Here is a 26,939-nt window from a genome sequence, read left to right as displayed (position 1 = left end):
TGCTTTCCAGAACATGTCCCAAATATGATATTACTACTGAGAACTTTCAGCAGAACACTAACAACTTATGTTGGCTGACAGCTAACAGGTAGTGATGCACCAAATATTTTACAAATGAAAATATTCTGGTGAAATTAGCCAAAACAAAAGACAATAAAATGTAAACAGAGCAATGAATTGTTCATTTCTAACTTCTAGCACTGCTGAGGTACATTTATGATTACAATAGCACTGCTAAGGCACCTTTAGTTACCTTTTAATTTTGAACTGAGGTCAATTTCTAGCTGGAATAGCTCTACTGAGGTACATTTATGATCAGAATTGCACTACTGAGGCACATTCATGATTAGAGCAGCACTACTGATATACTTTTATGAGTGGAATTGCTCTACTGAGGTACATTTATGATTAGAGTAGCACTACTAGTGCACATCTATCACTGGGATAGCACTACTGAGGTACATTTATGATTACAATTGCACTACTGAGACCTTTATGATTGACAAACATTTATCATTGAAATAGCACTGCAGAGGTACATTTATGATTACAATAGCACTGCGGAAGCACCTTTAGTTACCTTTTAATTTTGAATTGAGGTCAATTTATGCCTGGAATAGCTCTACTGAGGTACATTTATGATCAGAATTGCACTACTGAGGCACATTCATGATTAGAGTAGCACTACTGAAATACTTTTATGAGTGGAATTGCTCTACTGAGGTACATTTATGATTAGAGTAGCACTACTAGTGCACATCTATCACTGGAATAGCGCTACTGAGGTACATTTATGATTACAATTGCACTACTGAGACCTTTATGATTGATATACCTTTATCACTGAAATAGCACTGCAGAGGTACATTTATGATTACAATAGCACTGCTGAGGCACCTTTAGTTACCTTTTCATTTTGAATTGAGGTCAATTTCTGACTGGAATAGCTCAACTGAGGACTGCTAATATATATTCATGCTTAGATAAGCACAACTGAGGTACATTTATGATTAGAATAGCACTACTGAGGTACATTTATGATTAAAGTAGCACTGCTGAGGTACATTTACGATTAAATTAGCACTACTGAGGCACATTTATGATTAGAATAGCACTACTGGGGTACATTCATGATTGGAATAAAACTACTGAGGAACATTTAAGATTAAAGTAGCACAGCTGAGGTACATTCATGACTGGAATAGCACAGCTGAGGTACATTCATTTTTGGATTTGCAGTACTGAGGTACATCTATTTATAGAATAGCACAGCTAAGGTATATTCATGAATGGAATGGCACTACTGAAGAATAATTATGATCAACATAGCACAGCTGAGGTACATTTATGATTAGAAAAACACTACTAAGGCACATTTATGAATAAGTTAGCACTGCTGATATACATTTATGATTAGAATAGCACTACTGAGGTACATTTATTAATACATTAGCACTACTGAGGTACACTCATGATTAGAATAGCACTTGTGAGGTACAACCATAACCAAAATGGCACTTAAAATGTGGCAGTGAAAACTTGAAGTGAAAATCATTGTCCAACGTTTCATTTCGGTGAATCTCTACTAATGAGCTGAGAACAGAACCCCACCACAGAGAATAAGGAGAATAAAGTCTTCTCCTCGCTCAGATGACTGACCTGCTCAGGTGTGAGGTCCCGCTGCTCCTGCGCCAGCATCTCGTACCCCACCATGAACTTGCGGACGCTGGCCGAGCGGAGGAGGGGCGGGTAGTAGTGGGCATGGAGCTGCCAGTGGCTCATGTCTTCTTTCAGGTGGCTTCCTGTCGGGGCTCCTAAAAAGCAGAGCAGAAGATCCGCCGCATGTTAAAAATCACCTCCGACAACTCACAGAAGACATCCGACAGTTTTCCTGACATCTCTTCACGGACGGAGAGGCACCACCTGAAATCGAATCTGAACAAGACAGAACTCATCTACCTACAGATACCTACAAAACACTGCCCAGACTTTCTCATTTCTACAGACTTCAAAAGAGCCCTGCTCCTCACAGAGCTCGCCACAGCGTCTCGGTTCAGAACTCTCCGGCGTCTCAGGTCATCAACTTCTGGGCTCTTGAAAGCTTTTTTTTTTTTTTTTGCTTCTTTAATATCTCTGTATCTCAGAGGTGGCCACCTAAAAAAAAGTGTTTATGTTCGTTATTATATGTGAGAATTTCTTTCTTTCATTGCTTGCAAGATTATTTTTATAATGCACAAAACACATAATTCAAACATGCAGATAAACTCCTTAAAATATCGTTTTTTGTAATTAGTTATATTTAAGATATTTAAGGATTTTTTTGATATGATAAACATCAGCTTTTTGGGGTTTTTTGTTCAGTATTTTGGCGGATTTGAAACACGTTTTACCCATCGAATTGGTTTTATCTGAATCCCACTGTAAAAATCTGGCAACCCTGCTGGCTTGCTGTCCGCTCTGTTTGTTCAGATGTCTGTTGCTTAGTAGCGAGACCCGCAATGCATTATAGGACACATTTAGCTCGCTTAGTTAGCAGCGATGTTTACTATAAATCACGATGCATCAAAATCACGTTCAAATTCACCAGCAAGAGGATGTGGTCTTGATCCGGTTCTAAATTAACTCTGGGGTGGTTCTTTAATGGTCAGAATGTGATCCAGTCTCGATCAAACCCAGCTATCAAACATACTCCCTTTATTTGAGCTAAACTGCTGATAAGGTGCAGTTTAATCTGATACATTAGCCAGATAATGCTAATTGGGTCTTGCAAAACATTGGCGAACAATCTGCAAGCTCTTGGATTGCTGCTTTTAGCAGATCACACATGGCACACATGGTCACCCAGCGACCAAGCCAGTGAGCAGGCGAGTGCCAAACAGGCACTGGTTTGCCTCCAACCTGAGGCTTTGTCGGCACTCAAGGCTAAAACCGTGGACTGGTGAATCTGGCATCTCAGTGGTGAACATGGCATTAGTGGCATGAGTGGATTCTCTGGTTTACCGCACTCATTGCAACTTTACTGAATGCCCATTTAGCGATCACATCTTTGTGTAATCGGCTAATAATAAAAAAATATCCTACTTCAATACTTCAGTACTGGATCAAAGTGCCTGCTAAACATACAGGATTTGGACAATGAAACTGAAACACCTGTCATTTTAGTGTGGGAGGTTAAATTGGAGCAGCCTGGTGGCCAATCTTCATTAATTGCACATTATTGCACCAGTAAGAGCAGAGTGTGAAGGTTCAATCAGCAGGGTAAGAGCACAGTTCTGCTCTAAATATTGCAATGCACACAACATTATGGGTGACATACCAGAGTTCAAAAGAGGACAAATTGTTGATGCACGTCTTGCTGGCACATCTGTGACCAAGACAGCAAGTCTTTGTGATGTATCAAGAGTCACAGTATCCAGGGTAATGTCAGCATACCACCAAGAAGGACCAACCACATCCAACAGGATGAACTGTGGACGCTGTAAGAGGAAGCTGTCTGAAAGGGATATTCGGGTGCTAACCCGGATTGTATCCAAAAACCATTAAACCCCGGCTGCCCAAATCCAGGCAGAATTTAATGTGCACCTCAACTCTCCTGTTTTCACCAGAACTGTCTGTCACCACAATAAATTATTGTGTTCTAAAACCAGGTGTTTCAGTTTCATTGTCCAGCCCCTGTATATTATCCAGTATACTATGTAAATCTAATGTAAATGCAATGCTAAACAACTGCAACCCTCTAGACAGTTGGTTAGCTGGTAACAGATGAGCTCCAAAACATGTTGGACATGCTGAATAATGCTAGCAGCTCCTCTGTTGGTGGTGTGACTTCCTGACAACAAGAAGACAACAAATATACTGAATCTATTAGCATAGTCTGCTGGGTATCATTAGATCACTAGATGAAGTAATAGAACAGTAACAGGTACCAGCTTTATCATCTAGCTTAGTAAGCAAGCATAGGGGAAGCATTAATAATCAGGACGAGAAGAAAATGAACATATTGGAAATGGATAAACCTCATTCGGTATGCATCCACATTGCCAATCAAATGCAAATGGAGCAGCTAAAGCATATAGGGTCGGATCAAAGCCGACACACTGGGAGCTTCACAGAACAATCCATTCCACCGGGGCCCGGCCAAGAGCCTTAATTAACAACACGGCGACTGTAACCCGCGCCTGCGAACGTCTGGACGCCAGTGGCATGCGAGAAATCTCTTGTAAGGTTTCATGGTGCATATTAAGTTATAAAACGGCTGTGAGAACCAGTGGTTTGGCCCCAGTCCCAGCTCGCTTATCCCCATAATAATGAATGAAAAGCGTATCATGCAAGTTAAATCTGATTCATCCTGTCTGCTGCAATGAAACGGCCGTTAATTTCCTCCACCGACATTCTCTCTCTCTGGCCATGCGAGCTCGGTTCCAGGAAGGGGGGGTAGTGGTGGTGGTGGTGGTGGGGATGTTATTGGGTTTGGGATTGAACCGACTGCTATGCACGGTACCTAAACTTGCATATGTGTATATATGCACATTCACACGCTAACACTTGTTGGCTAAGACTAAGCATAAGGTTAGCATATCCAGTTTCCCATTACTTGTATTGACCTTTCTTTTGGTCTGTGTTCGACTTCGTTTACTGAAAAAGTGCTACTTTCCGTACTGTGAGCAAAGTTACGGGGAGACCAGAGCTCTGGCCGGTGGCCATCGTAATTCATGCCAGAGAAAATAATTTAGGGCTTAGCTCCACAAACACAGTGCCTACAGTAAATAATGTCTGGACGTGTAATAACATTTGGCACAATGGCCAAGCATAGCAAGCAAGCTGATCCCGGCTCAAGAAGCCAGAACATGCTGCTGCTGCTGCTGCTGCTAAAGCATGGTGGTGGTGACGACATGCCCTCAAATATAGTTATTACATGAGCCATATACTGTATTCATTTATTAATTTATTAATTTTCTTCAAAATGCAAGTCATGGACTGTGAAAAAGAACAAACCTCTTGACCCAAAGTCATAACTAGCATGCTATGATACTTAATCAACATCAGATTCTGCTTTTAGAGTCTTGCACTGGGATTTTGATTCAAGTGGGGGAAACTGAAAAGGGTAGATTTACAGAACGACATCACGCAATCACCAATCGGACCGAGCTCGGCTGGTGTATGGCAGCATTGGCTAAGACTCAGAATCAGCCATACACAGTTAGGCCGAATTATACTTGTATTATACTTGGCAACATGACTGTTGGCATGTTTGGACGGGGCCAACTGACGCATGATACTTGGTGACCAGGGTGGTGGCACAAGAGACTTGGGCCTATTCACATATTATACTGTATATCAGTGGTGGCACAAAGCTCACCACCTAAACTGCATACTATAGAAGCACACACTACATGTCTAAATGTTTTTGGAAACTAGGGATGCACCAAAAACAACAACAAACGAAAATATTTAGCAACTAAACATGGAAATAATATATTTTACTGGCAGAGTAAAGTGTGGTAAAGTAAGTTATACTGAAAACAATGACTAATTAATTTTAGGATTTTTTTCCAGCAGTGGCAGCACTTCACTGGATTTTAAAATACAAAACTGAGCAGGGTCATTGGTCTGTCATCAAGTTAGAGAGTAATCCAGCTGAAAAGTGAAAGAACAAAGAAGAAAGTTTTGCTCGGGAGGATTGTGGTATGACACTTGCCAACTGGGCTGTTGGCATATTTGGATGGGGCCAACTGACGCATTATACTTGGTGACTGGGGTATTTGCACATGTGGTTGGTGCAGATTGTAATGTTATACTCTGCAAACAGGGGTGATGGGCCAATTGGTGTATTATACTTGGCAACTGGGCTGTTGGCATATTTGGATGGGGCCGACTGACGCATTATACTTGGTGACTGGGGTGTGGGCGTAAGAGGCTTGGGCCAATAGTTGTATTATACTAGGCAACTGGAGTGTTGGCACATGTGGCTCAGGCCAGTTGTTGTATTGTAATCGGCAAATGGGGGTGTTGGCATATGCGTCTCGGACTGACTGTCATACTACACTTGGAAAACGAGCCTGTTGGTACATGCAGCTTGGGCCAATTGTCAAATTATAGTTAGTAACCGGGGTATTGGCACATGTGGTTGTCGAATTATACTTGGCAATTAAGTGTTTTGGCACAAGTTGCTCAGGTTAATTCTCATATTGAACTTGGCAAACAGGGGTGTTGGCACATGTGGTGGCCAAATTATACTCTGCAATTAGCAGATTCCAATATTAGACTGGGCAACAGGAGTCTTGGCACATGCATCTTTGGGGCAACTGTTGTATTATACTCAGCAACAGGGGTGTTGGGGACACATAAGACACAGGAAGGGCCGCAGTGTGGATGGAGATAATGTATAGTCTAATTTCTTAGTTGAAAAAGGTTCAAAAGCGACTTTTGCAAAACTATCTCAGCATGAATAACCCATAAACAGAGAGATACAGTGTGCAGGCACTGTGGACATGCCTTTATTCAGCTCATTTATTTTTATTCCTTGTTTTTTCTCCACACACAAAAAAAGAAAAAAGTAAACTCACAGGTTCATGTTCACTCGCTCGGAAACGCAGAGAAAGCCTATCTTTTAATTGCTAGGGAGCTTCAGCGGCTGCTAACACCTGGAGCGGAATGATGGGAACGCCAACAAAAGGCTGAAATCCAGGTGAGTTTTTTTTTAAGTTGAGTTTTTTAAGTTTTGAAAGAACATTGCCCCTTACTGGCCGATAATTTGCAGGGTGCACTAAAAAATAATAATAATAAAAAAAAGCTTGTGTTCCTGCAGCATTGTTGTTCCCTGTTCATCCCGTTTCCCGGCTAAATAAACAAATTCATAAAAAGGGCCTCCACGTCTCAATGTCCTGATTAAATTATTCAATGCGAAATGCATTTCATTACTTGGCGAAGGAGAAGAGCCGGGCTTTGTTATATAAGCCTGGAGACGAGGGCTGAATTGCAGATTGCGTGGTTCATATTAGGTCCCTCGAGTGAGTCTGAACAGCCCGAGGGCACCGAACCTAAACCTGGTCAAGATGCTCCAGCAGCCTGGCTCCACTCAACGGAGCCTGCTCTTATGTACACACAGAAATACACACACATACACATTTGCACTGATCAAGCGTAACATTATGACCATCTCATTGTTTCTACAGCCACTGTCCAGTCTTTCAGCTTCACTGAGCATTTAGAACACTGTATAGTACTATAATCACGGAGTGTAGTCCCGTGTCTGTTTCTCTATATACTTTATTATTATCATTATCCTTCTTTCATCCTGTTGTTCTTTAACTCTCAGGACCCCACAGGATAGACCACCACAGAGGAGCTATTACGTTGTGCTGGTACGGACGTAACAGACAGATCCATTTATTATCATTTTGTCATACATTTAAGGGACATTATATCTACAGTTCTGGAAAAAATAAGAGAACACTTAAAAAAAGATGAGTTTCTTTGATTTTTTAAAATTAAAAACCTCTGGAATATAATCAAGAGGAAGTTGAATGATCTCAAGCCATCATACCAAACTGAACTGCTTATATATTTGTTAGTTATCCAAAAGCAGTGTGTAAGACTGGTGGAGGAAAACATGCCAAGATGCATGAAAACTGAAAACTGTGATTAAAAACCAGGGTTATTCCATCAAATATCACCAAACTCTTAAAACTTTATGAATATGAACATGTTTTCTTTGCATTATTTGAGGTCTCTGCATCTTTTTTGTTTATTTTAGCCACTGTTCATTTTCTGCACTTGAGGGGGATTCCGATAACAGTGTCCTTTCCTGCAGTGACCGTCACATAGGCCTGTCACAATAACAATTTTTAGACCACTAATTTGGCACTAGTAAAATTATAACATTGTCAAAACAAAGGAATTAACCCTTTTAAAGTCAATATACTTTCCATTTCTGTCCATTAACCTGAAAAAAACAAAACCAAATATATATATATATATATATATATATATATATATATATATATATATATATATATATATATATATATATAGGGGAACCGCCCTCTGCCCCACACCATGGCATGCAGCCCCAGTCTGTCCCAGCTGGCCCGCGTTGAACGGGCATAAACACACTGCCTCAGCCTTCAAATTCACTCGGAAGGCTAAGGCAACATGAACCTAAGAGACTAAAGTTAAGCAACTAGAGCCACACTGCGCCGTTACTATGTTTCTTTAAGTTTGTGTTGGGCGTTGATGGAGGGCATTTTTCCTAATAAAGCTACGTTTTGAGTTAATTCACTCCCAATCTCTGTCTCTCTGTGCTTCCGCACTACTGGGTCACTGTCTGGTTTCACAGTCACAATATACTGTATGTAAGTGCATTTTGTAAGTGCAAACAAAATGGACGATATCATGATTATTAAAATAATTGCCATCTTTTCTATTTATTGAACGATAAGTTGATAATGTAGTTATTGTGACAGGCCTATCGTCACATAATTTAAAGGGGAGCTCACACAATTCGTTGTTGCATTCAATTCATAACCAGTATGTTTTCTGGAGGCCCCACACCAGTTCAGGGCCCTAGGCAATTGATTGGTTTGCTTGCCTTGTTGCAACGGCTAATACTAGCTGCGCTCTGGTGGTCTTGTGGGGTTCTATATGGGAAGTCTTTACGCTTGGTGGAGCTGAAAAATAGACAATGGGTGTAAAAAAAAAGGAGTCTTTAATAGTGTATGTTTACCCACTTAAACTAAAACAGGCTTTGCTTGGTTAAATGACCCAGCGAATCGTAGCTGCCGAGGGTTACGCTACTTGCGAAAGCTTAAGAGGAAGTGCTCACACACACCAGCGCTTGCCCAGGCCTGGCAGCCTGCCCCGAAAAGTCACGAGCAGCAGCTATCGGAAGGTGACATCGATTGAAGCTGCTCATTAGCCACGAATGTGTTATTGTGCTAACACGCAACAGGGCTGGAAGCTAATTAGCTCACTACCTCCCCGGCTCATCAGGAAGCCTCTGCTCCAATGGTGACAAAAACAAAACAACTTTCTTTTCTGCTCAAATTAATGAGCTCCATTGAAATCGAAAAAACAAGGTCTTTTTCACAAGAAGCGATTGGTAATGACGTCCTTTATTAATTGCGACTTTCACGGAGCCCTCAGCGACTGAGCCAAACCGGCTTTTTTCCCTCCGACCAATTAAAAGGCTGGGAAATGGGCGGTAATTGTGGGGTGTCAGAAAAAGCAGGAGATATGAGGAAGCTTTGAGGATAAAGGGCGAAATGTGAAGTGCAGAGAATGACTCTCAGAAGGGCAGAAGGAGGAGGGGAGCAGAGTCATGGAGAAAAGAGAGCAAAGCTTAAAGAACAATGGAGACGGCAAGTGGAAAAAGAAGCCCTTTTTCGAACACTGTAAATTAAGCTTTCTAATCTTCTGTGGTGATAGGGCACTCTTGCTGGGTGTTCTCACTGACTGTAGGACAACACTCAGCAAGAAACAAGTGATTCTATTCTTCCCCTAATGTGAAGCTTTTCTCTTCTGGATTTCCACACATAGACTAATCATTTCAACAGTGGTAACTAGGGGTTGCACGATTAGCCATTTTTATTAGTCAGGATTTTTGCTATTTTAATTAGTAAGGAGGATGTGAGGTGAGATGGGTGGTGTTGGGTGAGATGGTGGGATTTTTGTGGTTGGGTTGGGATTGGTTTGGGTGGGATTGGTCTGGATGGGGTGGGATTGGTGTGGATGGGATGGGTGGGATTGGTGTGGATGGGATGGGTGGAATTGGTGTGGATGCGATGGGTGGAACTGGTGTGGGTGGGTATGTTGGGATTGGTGGGAATGGTGTAGGTGGGGATTGGTGTGGTTGGGATTGATGTGGATGGGATGGGATGTGTGGGATTGGTGTGGATGGGTAGTATTGGGCTGGTAGGGATTGGGTGGGATATGGATGTGTGGGATTGGTGTGGGTGGGGTGGGATTGGTTTGGGTGGGATGAAATAGGTGGGATTGGCATGGAATGGGTGGGATCTGGATGGGGTGGGATTGGTCTGGGGCGACAGGGTGGGTGGGATTGGTGTGGTGGGCTTAGTCTAGGTGGGGTGGGGATGAGTGGGCTTGGTCTGTGTGGGGAGGGATTGGTGTGAATGGGGTGGAATGCGTTGGATTGGTGTTGATGGGGTGTGGTCGGATGAGGGTGGGTGGATGGAATTTAAAAGGGATAGTTCACTGTAATTCTGTAAATGTCTTTTATTAGATCTGTTAAATTAACACATTCATTTAGATTCATTACTCTCAGAAAAAATAACACATTAAAAACAATTAATGCTAATTAATTGCCTTCTTTGTTGCCCTTTGAGCCCCTCTTTACAGGTTCATACACATCATACCGAACAGCAGAACTAACTCTATCATCTAACCAGTAATACAGTAACCGTATCAGTTACATTCACATATCAAACATCAGCAATTATTTAGCACCATTTTGGGCTTCATAATAAAGGTCCCCAAGGCCAGATTGTATTACAGCGTGTGCAGCCTTGTAGACCCTCCTGATAACATCCACCATTCCTCTCCCTGAGAAGAACAGAGGATAATCTGCAGCTATGGCCACAGGAAGCTGGACAAGCCGAGTTTCCAAATGAGGACAAACAGAGGAGTGGACAGAATGTCACGGCCGGCGTCTCCCGCGGTCCAGCAGAGAACAGAGGAGGTAAGAGAGAGCCGAGACGGAGTGGCTGAGGAAAACCAGCGCTTCTCTCCTCCGCTGCCTGCCTGCAGATGCATAAGTGAAAACAAATAAGACAAATAAATTGACTGCTTCTCAGTGTGCCTTCCAGGCAAGCGGCAATCCTGCCTTCTTCTCCTTATTAGTCTTGCAGTGGAGGTCAATTACCCGGACATATTGAGAAAATAACTTCTGTTTTAACTTTCCTGACTGCGGCCCGGCTTTGTAAACAGAGGCCTAATGAAAATAATTCATGCCCATCTTGATCCGGGGCTCAGCGGCAGCTACCTTAAAGCTCCCCGTATCTCTCTTTCTTTCTCTTTCTCTCTTGTTCTCCCTTTGCCGCTGCTAAAGAACACCCACAGCTGGGTTCACCATGATGCAGACCCTGGGGGGCGAACAGGCTCAGGCTGACGTGAGTTTAAGGAGTTCTTCTCTATGGATACGATGCCCTTATAACACTGATACCTCTCGATTACTATTAGCACTGTAAAAAATATATACATGGGTTGGACAATGAAACTGAAACACCTGGTTTTAGACCACAATCATTTATTGTCCCGACGGACAGTTCTGGTGAAAAAAGGAGATTTGAGGTGCACACTATATTCTGCCGTGATTTTGGGCAGCCGTGGTTTTATGTTTTTCAGATATAATCCAGGTTAGCACACGAACATCCCTTTCAGACAGCTTCCTCTTACAGCGTCCACAGTTAATCCTGTTGGATGTGGTTGGTCCTTCTTGGTGGTATGGTGACATTACCCTAAATACCGTGGCTCTTGATACATCACAAAGACTTGCTGTCTTGGTCACAGATGCGCCAGCAAGACGTGCATCAACAATTTGTCCTCTTTTGGTATGTCACTCTGGTATGTCACCCATAATGTTGTGTGCACTGCAATATTTTGAGCAAAACTGTGCTCTATAAGAACTAATACAGCCACTATTAATCATTTCCACATAACAGATCACTTTTTAAGCACTAATAACACTTACACAGAATAAAGCCTAATAAGCAGTGAATAAAATGTTACTAATTAAGGCTTTATTAAGCAAATAATAAGACATAAATTAGCGCCTAATTTGTGTTCCTTAAAATTTTAAGCAGGACTGGTATGTTTTATTACTTCTAAGGAACACATTTCAGCTATTAATGAGAGCAAAATATGGTTTAGGGTTTAGTGGCTCTTTAAAGTGAGGTAAATCCAGTTGTTCGCAGCCCCTTTAAGCATGGCTCCAATGAGGCTTGTGCTGTTAACTACAGTACGTATGCCCTTCCTGCTCCTCCCAGCCTCATGAGTGGCGATTCTCGGGCCAAAGTGCCACTGGTCCGTATCCTCCTCTCACATGTTAAATAACCTGTGCTACACTGCGCTCCAGTTCCAGTCAACACCCTACATTCAAGGGCACCTTGGAGACTTTCCAGTGAGCTGTGCTGTTTGGATGGGCGCGTAGAACATTCACATATGAAGCGTTTAGGCAGCAAGATGTGCGATCATTTGGCCACGTGAATGGCTTTTGTACACACACACACACACACAGGCTGTATGTCAAGATGGGAACCTGGATAAAGCTAAACAGACTTTCACACTACAGGAAAACAAACTTCCTGGGCTTACGCATTGGAAATGTGTTCTATGGTCAGACTAATCATTGTTTTTAGATCTTTTTAGTATGAAAAGTATGCTCTTATTTTCGGATAAAAGTGGAAAAGGACCATCCAGAATCGCCAATTTACACGCCCAATTACCCAACCCATTCATTAGGACAACAAGAGGACACCAGGAGGGTGAAGACTAGCACATGCCTCCTTCGATACATGTGAAGTCAGCCACCGCCTCTTTTTGAACTGCTGCTGATGTAACAGACACCTTGTGCTGAGTAACTGAGTAATAACTTTGGAGTAATGTGAGGAGAGAGCGCCATCTACCCATCTACCCCAGCAAGCAAGGCCAGTTGTGCTCTCTCAGGACTTCGGCAGCTGATGGCAAGCTGCATGAATAGGATTCAAACTGCCGATCTCCAGTAGTGGCAGCCCTTAGCCCGTTGAACCACTCTAAGTTATACTATCTAATCTATAGTATGATAGTATAGATCCCATCTCTATATTATATTCAAAGCATTAACTCTAACCTAACTGAGTTCTTTAAATGTTGTTTTGGGTTCTTTGTTCTTCTCGTGACCTCCTGGATGAGTTGTCCATGCCCTTTTAGAGTAATTTTGGTTGGCCAGCCACTCCTGGGAAGGTTCACCAGTGCTCCATGTTTTTATGTTGTTGTTGCTTTAGAAATGAGATGAGAACCTGGATATTGAGCTAAATGTCTTTCACACTGCAGGAAAACTTTCTTTCTTTCTTTCTTATCCTTTTTTTCTGTGCCTGAGTTGAATATATTCATCTATTCATTGCGACAGGTTCACGTTGGGTAAAACACATTGGAAGCCACTTCAAAACACTCTTGGTGACAAATATGATGTTGCGTGCTGTTGAGCAGAACGGGGCTGAATATTCCCCCCACTGTTTCTGGGCTTGCAGAGCACGGAGAAGCACAAAGCAGAAAGTGAGGCATCAGGGAACTGTTTGGCTGGGGCCGAAATTCACCGGTGCTCTGCTCTGAGCCTCGGCACAGCAGTGTTTTTATAAATGAAAGGCACCAGCGCTCAGACAGCAAGCAGAGCATGGGAGAAACCTGCCCGCCGTGTTGCTTTAAATGTCTTTAAACCAGAATCGGCGAAACAGCAGCGTAAGGTTAATTCTGTACGCCTGGCAGCCTATTTAAATAAGCCTGACCAAGGCCCATTACGGGTGTCACCATCACTTTTATGGGGATAATTCATCTGCCAGGGATGAAATGGCCTGTGGATCCAAATGACTGAGGGTTATGGTGGGCAGGAGATGTGACCCACCATCTGGGACAGAGATTCATATCGAGAGAGAGAGACTGATATGAGAAAATGGCTTCACATGATTAAGGTGTGTTAACGCCTAATCAAGTGCAGAAAATGAACTGCGATTAACTCACTGCAGCGGATTTTTAAAAACGATGAGGAAAAGAGGAAGTTTTAAGCTGGTCTCAGGAGGAATTTGTAGAATCAGTAGATACACATAACTGCAATATACTGCTATATTATACAGCTGCATCTCAGAAAATTAGATATCATATATTATATAGATGTATTACACACTGAGTGATCTATTTTAAGCCTTTATTTATTTTATTGTTGATTATTATGGCTTGCAGCCAATGAAAACCCTAAAATCAGTGTCTCAGAAAATTAGAATATTATATAAGACAAATTGGTACTTTTGGCAGTGTGGGAAGTGTGCCAAGTCCTGCTGGAAACTGAAATCTGCATCTCCATAAAAGCATAAAAGCAACGTCTCTGCACTGACATTGGACTTTGGATAAAACACAGTGGACCAACAGCAGCAGTTAACATGTCTCTCCAAACCATCACTGATCATCAGTAAATTTTACATTTCATTTAAAAATCAAGGGATCAGAGTCTGGAGAAAGAGTGGAGAGACACATAGTCCAAACTGCTTGAGGTCTAGTGTGAAATTCAAGAGCTGGGATTGGTCCACTAAAATGCTAAAGTAATAGTGAAGTTTTAAAGCAGGATTAGATTATAAAAAAAACATCCCAAGCTATGAACATCTCACAAAGCCTTGTTTTTAATCCATCATCCAAAAGTTTAAAGAGTATGGCACAACTGCAAACTTATCAAGACATGGTCGTCCACCTAAACTGACATCCCAGGCAAGGACAGCACTAGTTACAGAAGCAGCCAAAAGGAGTCCTATGGTCACTCTGGAGGAGCTGCAGAGATCCACAGCTCAGGTGAGAGAATCTGTCCACATGAGTGATGATCTATTAGTCATGCATTCCACAAATGTAACCTAAAACTAAAATTGTATTCTACATCAGGATATGAAGTTCGTCATGGTGCATATGCAAGAAATACTGATGCAAACCAGAAAGGCCAAAAAAGATGATATAATCTGATCAGAGGATGTTACATTCACATACATAAAGCTTCATTTAATTCCAATTGCAATCAACTTCTTGTGGCATTGCTTTGTTGTCAATAAGAGTACATAAATTTGTACTTTTACCACTCCTGAAGACCAGCGCTAACTCAGCTCAGCATAAGTGTCATCTCCTTTTCTGTATAATTGCCCTTTTCAGTGACTATAAAGCAGCCCCCTCGATTTACATAATGTTCAGCATTGTTTAGCTTCTACATACGGCAGGATCAATAAAGAGATTGATGAAGTGCCTTCAATTACGGTTTGTGGTCTTCATAATCATACTCAGAGCTTATACTGTACAATCAATATAGTCGAATATGTATGCGATACAGAAGGGCTTCAGAGCAGTGTAAAACCACACTGAACTAAAAGCAGTATTGAGTAGGAATAAAAAATGCTGAACTCCCAACAGAACTGTGGGGAACTTTTACAAATAATATTACGAATATGAAAAAAAAAAATTATAATAATGGAATACTACTCACAGCAAAAAAAAAAGAAGAAAAAAATCAATATCCAATAACACAGAGGTAAGAAAGGATATGCATATGTTATAATAAAAGTTAGAAAAAGTTGACGTTTTTTTTTAAAGAATTTATTTTAAAAAGTATAAAAATGAGAACAAGACCTGATCATGCTTCTTGTTTTTATACCCATTATCCATTTTTCTTTTTTCAGTTCCACTAACAATACAGGAGCATTCCATAGACCTATAATTACAGACTGTAGTTCTGTATCTGTTTCTCTCCATATCATATTAATATTATTATCCTGCTTTCACCCTCTTCTGCATCCCAGCTGGTCTCAGAAATGCTTAATTGCATAAATGATCATTTTATTTATTAAAGGAAAAAAAATATATAGTACTATGATGGTGTTTTTTGCCTTGGAACTCATAGAGAGCATTTTCGACCAGACTATTTCTTATATTTCTTATCTTTTTCTTATATTTGAATCATTAACTCTAACCTTAACTAAGGCGAGTGAGACCTGCAGTTCATTAAATGTTGTTCTGGGTTCTTCTGTGACCTCCTGGATGAGTGGTTCATGCCCTTTTGGAGTCATTTCAGTCGCCCGGCCACTCCTGGGAAGGTTTACTAGTGTTCCATTGTTTTCTTCACTTGTGAATAATAGCTCTCGCTGTGGTTCACTGGAGTCCCAAAGCTTTAGAAATGACTTTGTCAAAGTTAATTTATGGGGAGGGCAAACTGAAAATCTGAAATCTAAAATAATCTGAAAAGTTTAATCTGACAAAAATGCAAAAATAAAAGAAATCTGTAAGGAGGCAAATACTTTTTCATGGCAATGTGCAATAAAGTTCTAAATAAATAAAGCCAAATCTCTGTCAGACACATAATGAGGGAGTATATCCGATAATAACAAAGAAAAGTACTGGATCTAAAGTAAATCTAATCTCAAAAACCTGTTTAATCTCTTTTTGAAGATTCTTCCCAAATTGAGCACTCCCAAAATGCATATCGCTGCTGTCCTATGAAAAACACTTATCTCCATTTTTGTCGATTTTTAGTTTACTACATAATTTGAACAGACACACTGTCCCTTATACTGTGCCAAAAAATTCTTGATGAACAGACCAATAAAAACTCTTCAAAATGAACTGAAATAAACTTTTTTTTACATTGACTTCCATTGAAAGTTTACAATGTTTTTTTCTCTCTCCTGTAAAGTTGCTGTTTTGGAGATAAGTGTTTTTTATTGGACAGCGACGATATGTAAAGTGCACCAGTGCTCACTCTCTCCAACATGAGTGAATATCTGAATAATGAATGCGTAAACACTTTTAAAATCCAACATCTATCAGCATCACAGGATCGCATCTCTTTTGGTCTAAAATTAAAAGCTAAAAATCAAGGTGTGAGTCTAATTAAAGCAGTTCAGAAAATTTGGCAAAGAAAAAAAAACTAAAAAAGGATTTCATAAATAAATCAATTCATAAATATTTATACAAAACTCATGAAAAAAAGTTTTCTGCCTTCTTTACTCACAAAGTTTGGACACAACTTCTTTTTACAATATTTTACATTGTAAATTTAACCTAGAAGATATTAAAGCTATACCAGAAGAGACACATGCTCTGTGTAATTACTCAATCACACCAGAGAGGTCTCCAAATCCCCAAATCTCCAAAACTTACAGACTGTCGCTTTAAATTCCTCAGAATTTTAAAGTCAAACTTTGTCTATTAAAGAGAGACAAAGAGAGTCTGCTCTAAGACTACAAATAGCCTCATGTCCAAAACGCTGTGCTGCAGCGTCCACATGTTCAGGAACTTCATGGGAAGTGAAGCATGACTATCGGAGAGGTTACCGGGGGCAAGCAGACAGAATAAAGGTCTCCTCCATCTCTCAGCATCCCCACTGAAGGTTATCTAGTGGCACAGGCCCGCTGGTTATCTGTCATTTGAGAGCAGTTCCTTTTTTCCCCTCCAAATCTGTCACCTTAGATAGCCTAGCACATTCATTTTTCATGTCTTCCCTTTTTCCTCTATTTTCTATCTTTCTTTCTTTCCTTCTCTCTGAAACCTTGGTTTGTCTGTTGTTCCTCATAGGTAACATTACTTGATATTATCTGCAACACCAAAGATACCAACCATACAACAGTCACTGTCATTGGTTTTACATGTGAGAGAACAGTAAAGTAACCAGCCAAACAAATAAACCATCTGTTTTTAACATTAAATAGTAATTAAGCATTGTTAAAGATACACCCAATATTTGTCTACTGAAATTATTTGGCCAGAAACAGCAAGTAAACCTACTGAATGACGTATAATTAACAATAACTAGTTCTGCAGATATTTACTCCACCCCATTCTTCCCCGCTGTGTATCAGGGCGCTACTGTATAGCTAGCTGTAATGCCAGCATAGAAAAAACAAGCAGGGAGCGAACAACCAACAAAACCAAAGGTTTAAGTTATGTTTACCCTCTAAATACTGAATAAATACAATTACTCAGTATAACTTATCACAATCAGTATCCGTTTGTGACCTCCTCACAGTTTGACTGTTTTCCAGATGAAAGAAACCAGCTGTACAGGGCTAGGATAGTAATGTTAGTAATGTTAGTCTGTATGTCTTTCTCTATGTACATTTCATTTCATTTCATTTAACTAGAGTAGCATTTCTGAGATACGTTTATAGTTAATATATTTAGCACTGCTGCCTAAAATTTATTTCAATGCCCCACTGAGGAAAATGTGTGACTAAAATCGAACTGCTGAGGTAAATGTATGACCAAAATCGAACTGCTGAGGTAAATTTATGACTAAAATGGAATTGTTGAGGTAAATTTATGACTAAAATAGAACTGATGAGGTAAATTTTTGACTAAAATGTATACTGGTGAGGTAAATTTATGACTAAAATATAACCACTGATGTAAATGTATGACCAAAATAGAACTGCTGAGGTAAATTTATGACCAAAATAGAACTGCTGAGCTAATTTTATGACTAAAATTGAATTGTTGAGGTAAATTTATGACTAAAATGGAACTGCTGAGGTAAATTTATGACCAAAATAGAACTGCTGAGCTAAATTTATGACTAAAAAGGAATTGCTGAGGTAAATTTATGACAAAAATGGAACTGCTGAGCTAAATTTATGATTAAAATGGAACTGCTGAGCTAAATTTATGATTAAAATGGAACTGCTAAGGTAAATTTATCACTAAACTGTAACAGCTGATGTAAACTTATCACTAAAACAGAAATGCTGAGATAAATATATGACTAAAATAGTTTCTTTGCAGTTTATCTCTAATTATCATTATTATATCATCAAACAAATCAATAACTCTGAGCATTATTACTCATGTATACAAACCAAGCATCATCATTATCCAGATGAAAGCCTGTCATTATAGCTATATTGTATTGGATGATATACCCAAGAATTCCCAAAAATGATTGCGCTACACAATATTATTGTCAATTTAAGACTAATTAAGACTCATATATTATAATAACAGCACAATAACCCATTTACACCCTTGTGAAGAGCAATGTACTTTTAATTATTATGAATAGTAAGAAATTGCATAAGGAACATAAATTAGGTGATACATTTTACATATACAAGTAAAGCAAATCAAACAAAACCATAGCCATGGTAGCCATACTATAGCCAAATCGTTAAATAAATACAATAGTCTATATTGTGGCCTGCAAAAATGATTAAGTTGTGATTCATTTTCAATACAATGAAGGATTGATGAATTGAGACTATAATACCATAGTGCCTGTACTGTATGTAATGGAAGTGAAAGCACTGCGGTTGGTGGTTCACTGCCAGAGGTAGGGAGTGTGTCCTTCTTGTGTGGCCGGCCGACCTTGGGCCGAGCGTCGGATGTAAATCCTGCACTGTGGGGGCAGATGGAGGCGGAGATAATGGCCGAGTGAGCAGGGATGAGGCAGTTCGAAAGTCTTTGCAAGGGTTATTAACTGCAGCTTGAACTTTGTTTTGAAAACGATCCCACTTGCCCGACGCCGTGGCAGGGCCGGAAATTTGGCCAGCCGTGTCTGATAAGAGCACAGATCAAATCCAGCCCAGGGTTCAGACAGTGAGTCAGCTCACCAAAACACGGAGCCGGCTGTCAGATTCATGTAGGGGAGAGGGCACTGTGCATCACAGTCGGTTTACGATAATAACATTGGGTATGAGAAAATACTGATATATTACTCTAATTTCACTAAGTAGCACTGCTGAGGTACATTCACAGTTAGAATAGAACAGCCGAGGTAAATCTATGACTAAAACAGCTCTGCTGAGGTACATTTATAGTTAGAATTGCACTACTGAGGTAGGTCCATGACTAAAATGGCACTGCTTAGGGTCCATTTATAGTTAGATTTGAACTTCTGAAGTACATTTATGGTTAGATTAGCACAGCTGAGGTACAATTATAGTTAGAATTATAGTAGATAATTATAATTATAGTACAATTATAGTAGAATAGCACTACTGAGGTAAATCTACGACTAAATCAGCACTGCTGAGATGCATTTATTGTTAGAATAGCATTGCTGAAGTAAATCTATGACTAAATAGCACTGCTGAGGTATATTTATAGTTGGAATTGCACAGCTGAGGTAAATATATAATTAAATACCACAGCTGAAATACATTTACAGTTAGAATAGCACCTCTGAGGTAAGTTTATGACTAAGGTAGCACTGCTGAAGTACATTTATAGTTAGTATTGCACCACTGAGGTAAAGTTATGACTAAAATAGAACTGCTGAGGTACATTTATAGTTAGATTAGCACCGCTGAGGTAAATCTATGATTAAACTCCCAGTGGTGAGGTACATCAATAGTTAGAACAGGTCAATCCATGACTAAAACAGCACTGCCTAGGTACATTTACAGCTATAAAAGCACTTCTGAGGTCAAACCATGAATAAAATAGCACTGCTGAGGTACATTTATTGTTAGAGAATCACTGCTGAGGTAAATCTATGACTAACATAGCACTTCTGAAGTACATTTATATAGTTAAAAAAGCACTGCTGAGGTAAATCTATGACTAAATTAGAACTGCTAAAGTACATATATGGTTAGAATAACAACACTGAGGTAAATCTATGACTAAAATAGCACTGCAAAGCACATTAATAGTTAGAAAAGCACTGCTGAGGTAAATCTATGACTAAAATAGCACTGCTGAAGTATATTTATAGTTAGAAAAGCACTGCACACATGGGACGAAATTGGAAACTTCATCCAAATAGGGACTTGAACCCAAGACCACCATGCTGCCATAGGATAATGTAAAGTGTCTCTATGACATTATACTCTGACGGCGTGGAAGATGTACACTGTTATTAAACTTTTCTATTTCCTTCAATTCATTCTCGTCATGATGAATCATCCCAGCTCTCCGAACCCAAACAACAGAAACACACACTGTATAAAAAAAATTCCATTCTGGAAAAAACTTTCATTGCTTTGCTTTTCAGATCTGTAATGGATTGACTCTGCTCATTTCATGGACTCGATTACAGCCATTAAAGTAATTGAAAAGCTACACCCAAACCCACTCCTTTTGTTGAAGACCATAAGAGGTATTTGACAGATGACTGCCTAACAATTATGTGGCTGCCGAATAAAGGCAAGGAGCTGTGATGACCGATCGTGCAGGAATAATCACCGCAAATGATCTTTAATAAGCCATGGACGAGAGGAGAGATGGAGGAACTGAAACAAGAGAACAGTCGACACTCTCAGGAGAAAGTGATACGAGGGGATATGAGAGATGTGAGAAGCATCTAAAGTAAATTTTACTGAGCAAAAGTCGTCCAGCTGGAGAAAAAGACGCAGGAAGCATGAAGAAGACATTCATTACAGTTCTGAAGGATGGTCAAAGAGGACAGTGTCCTTTCAGATGATGAAATCAGCCCATTATAAAATGAAGACAATGAGGTTTAGGAAAGAAATGGCTGTATGGTCAGTTCAATGACAGCAGTTGTAGCATCAGCTAAGCTTGGTGCCGCCCAAGGATAATGTAAAATACAGTTTTTACAAAGGCGCACATGGAAACTATGAAAACGAAACCCAGGTAGGGACTTGAACCTAATATCCAAGTGCTGGGAGGTGAACATGTTAACCACGAGAGATATGAGAGACGTGAGAAGCATCTAAAGTAAATTTTACTGAGAAAAAGTTGTTCAGCTGGAGAAAAATACACAGAAAGCATGAAGAAGACATTCATTACAGTTCTGAACGATGGTCAAAGGGGATAGTGTCCTCTCAGATGATGAAATCAGCCCATTATAAAATAAAGACAATGAGGTTTAGGAAAGAAATGACTGTATGGCCAGCTGAACGACAGCAGTTGTAGCATCCGCTAGGCTAGGTGCCACCCAAGGATAATGTAAAGTACAGTTTGCACAAACACACACACACACACACAGAAAACATGGAAACTAAACCCAGGTAGGGACTTGAACCCAACACCCAAGTGCTGGGAGGTGAAGGAGCTAACCACCTAGCCACCCAAGTATACTCTAAAGTACACTTTGCACAAACACACACACACAAAGAAAACATGGAAACTAAACCCAGGTAGGGACTTGAACCCAACACCCAAGTGCTGGGAGGTGAAGGAGCTAACCATTAAGCCACCAAGCTACCCAAAGATAATATAAAGTACAGTTTGCACAAACACACACACAAAGAAAACATGGAAACTAAACCCAGGTAGGGACTTGAACCCAATTCTCAAATGCTGGAAGGTGAACACGCAAACCATGAGAGATACAAGAGACGTGAGAAGCATCTAAAGTAATTTTTACTGAGCAAAGGTCATTTAACTAGAGACCAAGATGCAAAAAGCTTGAAGAAGACATTTATTACAGTTCTGAAGGATGGTCAAAGGGTATAGTGTCCTTTCAGATGATAAAATCAGCTCATGTAAAATAAAGACAATGAGATTTAAGAAAGAAATTACTATGTTCACTATGGTCAGGAGATCGTGGGTATGCATCCCGGTCAAGCAGCTCGCCATCAGCTGCCAGAGCCCTGAGAGAGCACTATTGGCATTGCTCTCTCTATGTGGGTACAGTAGATAGTGCTCTTTACCCTCATCACTCCTAGGGTGATGTCGATCAGCAAAAGGCTGCGTCTGTGAGCTGATGTATCGGAACCGAGTCGCTGCGCTTTCTTCCGAATGCACTGTGATGCTACTCAGCAATGCTGCATCAGCAGCAGTTGGAAAGGAGGCGGAGTCTGACTCCTTGTGTTGTGGCATTACTAGTGATGGGGGATATACAGCTGAGTAGCAGCTGAATGGGAGCTAAATTGGGGAGAAAAATTGGAGAAAATAAAAAAAAAAATCTAAGATTTAGGAAAAAAATGACTGTATGGTCAGTTGAACGACAGCAGTTAGAAAGTTCTAAGATTTGTATTCTTTAAAGTATCTATAAAGCAATTTCATGATTACCCAGAGCTATTTTAGCTGCTTGGCAATAAATTCCTCCAGGATATGCACAACTTCTTATGAACTCATCAGTACTATTTCTTATTTTCCCCTCTGTGTGCAGTTTGAAGAACAATGCAGCTTAGCTCAGCATAATGAATGAAGAAGAAGAAGAAACAGTTCAGGTGGAACTTGCTAGCTCTTCACAATAACAGAGAGAACAGGCATCCTAAGTCCCTAAAAAGCTCCCAAAAAAGCTCTCTTGTATCGTTACAAAACATTATGACCACCTCCTTGATTCTACATCCATTGTCCTTTACTTAACCTGTATTTTAATGGCCAGAACTCTACAGGACAACCACAGAGGAGCTATTATTATTTGGGTGGTGAGTTATTCTCATTCTCTGCTCTGCGGTGATTAGCATGGTGGTGAAAAAAAGAATATCTGAAATAAATAAAAAATCCATACAAGCAGTGTGAATATGTCTTCACTAACCCCACTGCTAATTATTCTATCAACATTCAAATTGAGTTTTTCTTACTCTGAACAGGTAATAGTTCAAATTCAAACTTTTTTTTTTGGCCCCCCACCAACCCCCCACTCTTCAGAGGACTAATAATACTTTATTATTTATTACTTATTAACCCCCTCCTACATCCCAACTCCTCCAACTTTACTGCACAAAAAGGAGAGAGAGAGAGAGAGAGAGAGAGAGAGAGAGAGAAACAAAGTAAAAAAAATACTAAAATATATATATATAGGCACATACACACATATATACACATACATATGCATATATATACAACTAAATTCTAGTATTTTTTTTAGCAATAATTCAAACCTTTATTAATGTTTCACTACTTTATTACGTTTGAAAGACCAACATTGCAATTTTGTTTTAGTTTTAGTTTTTGCAGGGGGTGGTTACAAATATGTGAGATGAACCATTTTCATATTATATGTTGATTACTCTAATTAAGGCAAGCAAAAGGAGTTTTATTCCGAAAAAAATACTTTTAACTATTTTTCCTAAATATTTAAACTTTAAAACATGTCAATTTGACCCGTAACATAACAGAAGGGTTAAAATGCGCAGTATCACTTTCTATCATCCCTATAAGACTCTATAACCACATTCATAACATATTATAATGCATTCATATGGCATTATAAACATGGCTATAAATATTTATAAAAATGTGTAATCCATTATAGCCTTGTTTATGGAGCATTATGACTTGTGATCATAATACATTATAAGCTGTGTTTATAATATATATGTTAAAATAGAATATATATATATATATATATATATATATATATATCGTTAATAATCTAGTCCTACAATGAAAGTCTGGCACTTTACTTAGAGCGCTTTACAAAGACCTGTTATAATACATTATAATTGACTATAACTAATATTATATTTAAGACAAGAATACTTTATGAGAGGTTAAAATATATTTATAGGATTATTTTAGTTGTGTTTATAAGTTGGAAGCTTTTTTTAGTCATAATGCATAATGTTTCTTGGTACTGATGTATAACATGTTATAAACACAGCTATTAATGCATTATAATCACAGTTCATGATGCATAATAAACATGGCAATGATGAATTAATTTTCTTTTTATAAATATGTATAGCCATGTTTATAATGCCTTTTGAATGCATTATAATGTGTTATGAGTATGTTTATAGAGTCTTATAAAGATGACATTCATAGAAAGTGTTACCAAATGCGCCTTATAATCTGGGGCGCAATATGTGTTTAAAAAAATAAAAAATAAACAAAAGAATAAACATACATTGATAGTGCGCCATTTAATAAGTATGGTAATGATTTAATAACACACTGACAAATATTAAGTCTTGATAAGCAACCCAAGCTTATCTGTGTGATCTAAAATCTATTGATCAGTTTAATGGCTAATCCTCGGTACTCATTAATATTCATGAATATTCAAGGCCTGTTTGCACTCATTACTAAATAATGGTTCATAAATGTTTATTCCGACAGCTGGAATTATGCTTTATAAAGCTTTATAGGCATTATGAGCGCAAAGTGCTGTTCCGAGACTCGCATGCTGTTTTCAAAGCCATAAACAACGGCCAGTGGATAAAACATGTCAGATTAAAACACGTCCGAGCATCATAAAGAAAAGAAAACAGCAATAACAGAAGGAATAATAGAGCACAAGATATTCATAATTGTTCTTTCTCTGCATTAAATATATATATGGTTCACATGGGCTGAAATATTCATAGCCTACAGTATCTGTTCTCGCAGGCTTTAAATCAGATTTTAGAATAAAGCAATATCAGTGCTGACGCTGGGAGTTTTCTTAAGGGGAAGAAATGCAGGCTGGGAATGGGGCGTTTTTTATATACATGCTGATATTGGATGTGACAGTGCTGTAGAGCAGAAGGAAGGGAAGCTGTCCGGCGGAGGGACGGGACCAGCTCTGAAGTTTAGTTGGCGTTTAAGTGCCGCCACAGTCGCTCCAGTTTCCCCCTCATATACTCTTTCATGCTCCTGTCAAGCCTCACTGTGTCCTATTACGAAAACATAAAGGCTAGAGAGAGGAGGAATTAAAATATAAAACAAGAGCCATCAAGTTGATGAAGCGCTCTTTCCATCACACAGCAAACTTTGCAGAGGTGACTTTAACCCATAGTAATCTAGAGTTAAGACTGTTGTTTGTTTTTTAGCTATAGTTTTAATTAGAGACACATCTTCTTATTCAATATATTTATTTTTTCCTTATTTCTTTTATTGTAAATGAATGCTGAAGTCAAACAGACTATGAAGGAATGCATAAGGAATTATTTAGTAACTTAAAAGTGTTAAACAAAATACTGGGTTTCTGAGGCTGGTAACTCTGGCAAACTTATCCTGTACAACAGAGGTAACCCTTGCTGTTCCTTTCCTGGATCAGTCCTGATGAGTGCCAGTTCCATCATAACATTTTTAAAAGTCTTTGCGATCTCTGTGTTTAAGAAAACTTTCAAAGTTCTTGAAAGTATGTTTCTTAAAATATTTTGTTCTTTACTTAGTTGAGTATTTCTTGCTTCTCATAATATGGATAGAACATCCTTTTCTGGACAGGTCCTGATGAGTGCCAGTTCCATCATAACATTTTTAAAAGTCTTTGCGATCCCTGTGTTTGAGAAAACTTTCAAAGTTCTTGAAAGTATATTTCTTTACTTAGTTAAGAGGTTCTTGCTTCTCATAATCTGGATTAGAACATTACTCAAATAGAGCTATTCACTGTATACCTGTAACTCTACCTCTTCACAACTCAACAACTGATGCTCTCAAACAACTTATTAAGAGGCAAGAAATTCAAGTAATTAACATAAAGGCTGGAGAGAGGAGGAATTAAAATATAAAACAAGGGCCATCAAGTTGATGAAGCGCTCTTTCCATCACACAGCAAACTTTGCAGAGGTGACTTTAACCCATAGTCATTTAGAGTTGCTACTGTTGTTTGTTTGTTTTTTGCTATACTTTTCAGATAGTATTACTGATTTCATTAAAATCACATCTTCTCATTCAATACATTTATTTTTTCCTTAGTTTTCCAAATAGTAAATGAATACTGCAGTCATTTAGACTATAAAGTAACAGATAAGGAATCATCTAGTAACTTAAAAGTGTTAAACAAACCAAAATACTTGCACTTTCTGAGGCTGGTAACTCTAGTGAACTTATCCTGTACAACAGAGGAAACGCTTGCTGTTTCTTTTCTGGACCAGTCCTGATGAGTGCCAGTTTCATCATAACATTTTTGAACGTCTTCTTTTCTTCATTTGAGGATACTTTTAAAGTTCTTGAAAGCATATTTCTAGAGAGTATTTTGTTTTTAACTTTGTTAAGAAGTTCTTGCTTCTCATAACATGGATTAGAACATTATTTAAATAGAGTTATTCACTGTATACCTGTAACTCTACCTCTTCACTACTTTACAACTGATGCTCTCAAACACTTTATTAAGAGGCAAGAAATTCCAGTAATTAACTCTTGATGAGTTCAGCACAGCTGTTAACTGAAAGCCTGAATTCCAGGTGACTCTACTTCATAAAACTGACTGAGAAAATCCAGCAGAGATGTGCAAAACTGTCTAATCTAAACAAGAGGTGCTACTTTGAAGAATCTAAAATATAAAACTTAACCTTACTAAATAATTACTACTAAATAAGTTTTTTCTACATAGTTTGGATGACTTTAGTATTAACCTACAATGCAGTAAATTG

General features: G+C 39.1%; 1 protein-coding gene across 2 annotated transcripts in view; it reads right to left on the bottom strand.

Moving 5' to 3' along the window:
• galt (galactose-1-phosphate uridylyltransferase) overlaps nucleotides 1-26,939 on the bottom strand; it is a 155,518-nt gene that overhangs the window by 8,070 nt on the left and 120,509 nt on the right. For both annotated transcript variants that reach the window (XM_007260816.2, XM_049468455.1), the window contains one exon: nucleotides 1,660-1,814. In XM_007260816.2, the coding sequence (XP_007260878.1) occupies nucleotides 1,660-1,814 (155 nt within the window). The remainder of the gene's footprint in view (nucleotides 1-1,659; nucleotides 1,815-26,939) is intronic.

Source organism: Astyanax mexicanus, chromosome 20, assembly GCF_023375975.1.
Source record: "Astyanax mexicanus isolate ESR-SI-001 chromosome 20, AstMex3_surface, whole genome shotgun sequence".
In the NCBI taxonomy this organism is placed as follows: Eukaryota; Metazoa; Chordata; class Actinopteri; order Characiformes; family Acestrorhamphidae; genus Astyanax; species Astyanax mexicanus.
The sequence above is the reverse complement of the archived record's forward strand: the minus strand, read 5'-3'. Positions and strand labels throughout refer to the sequence as shown.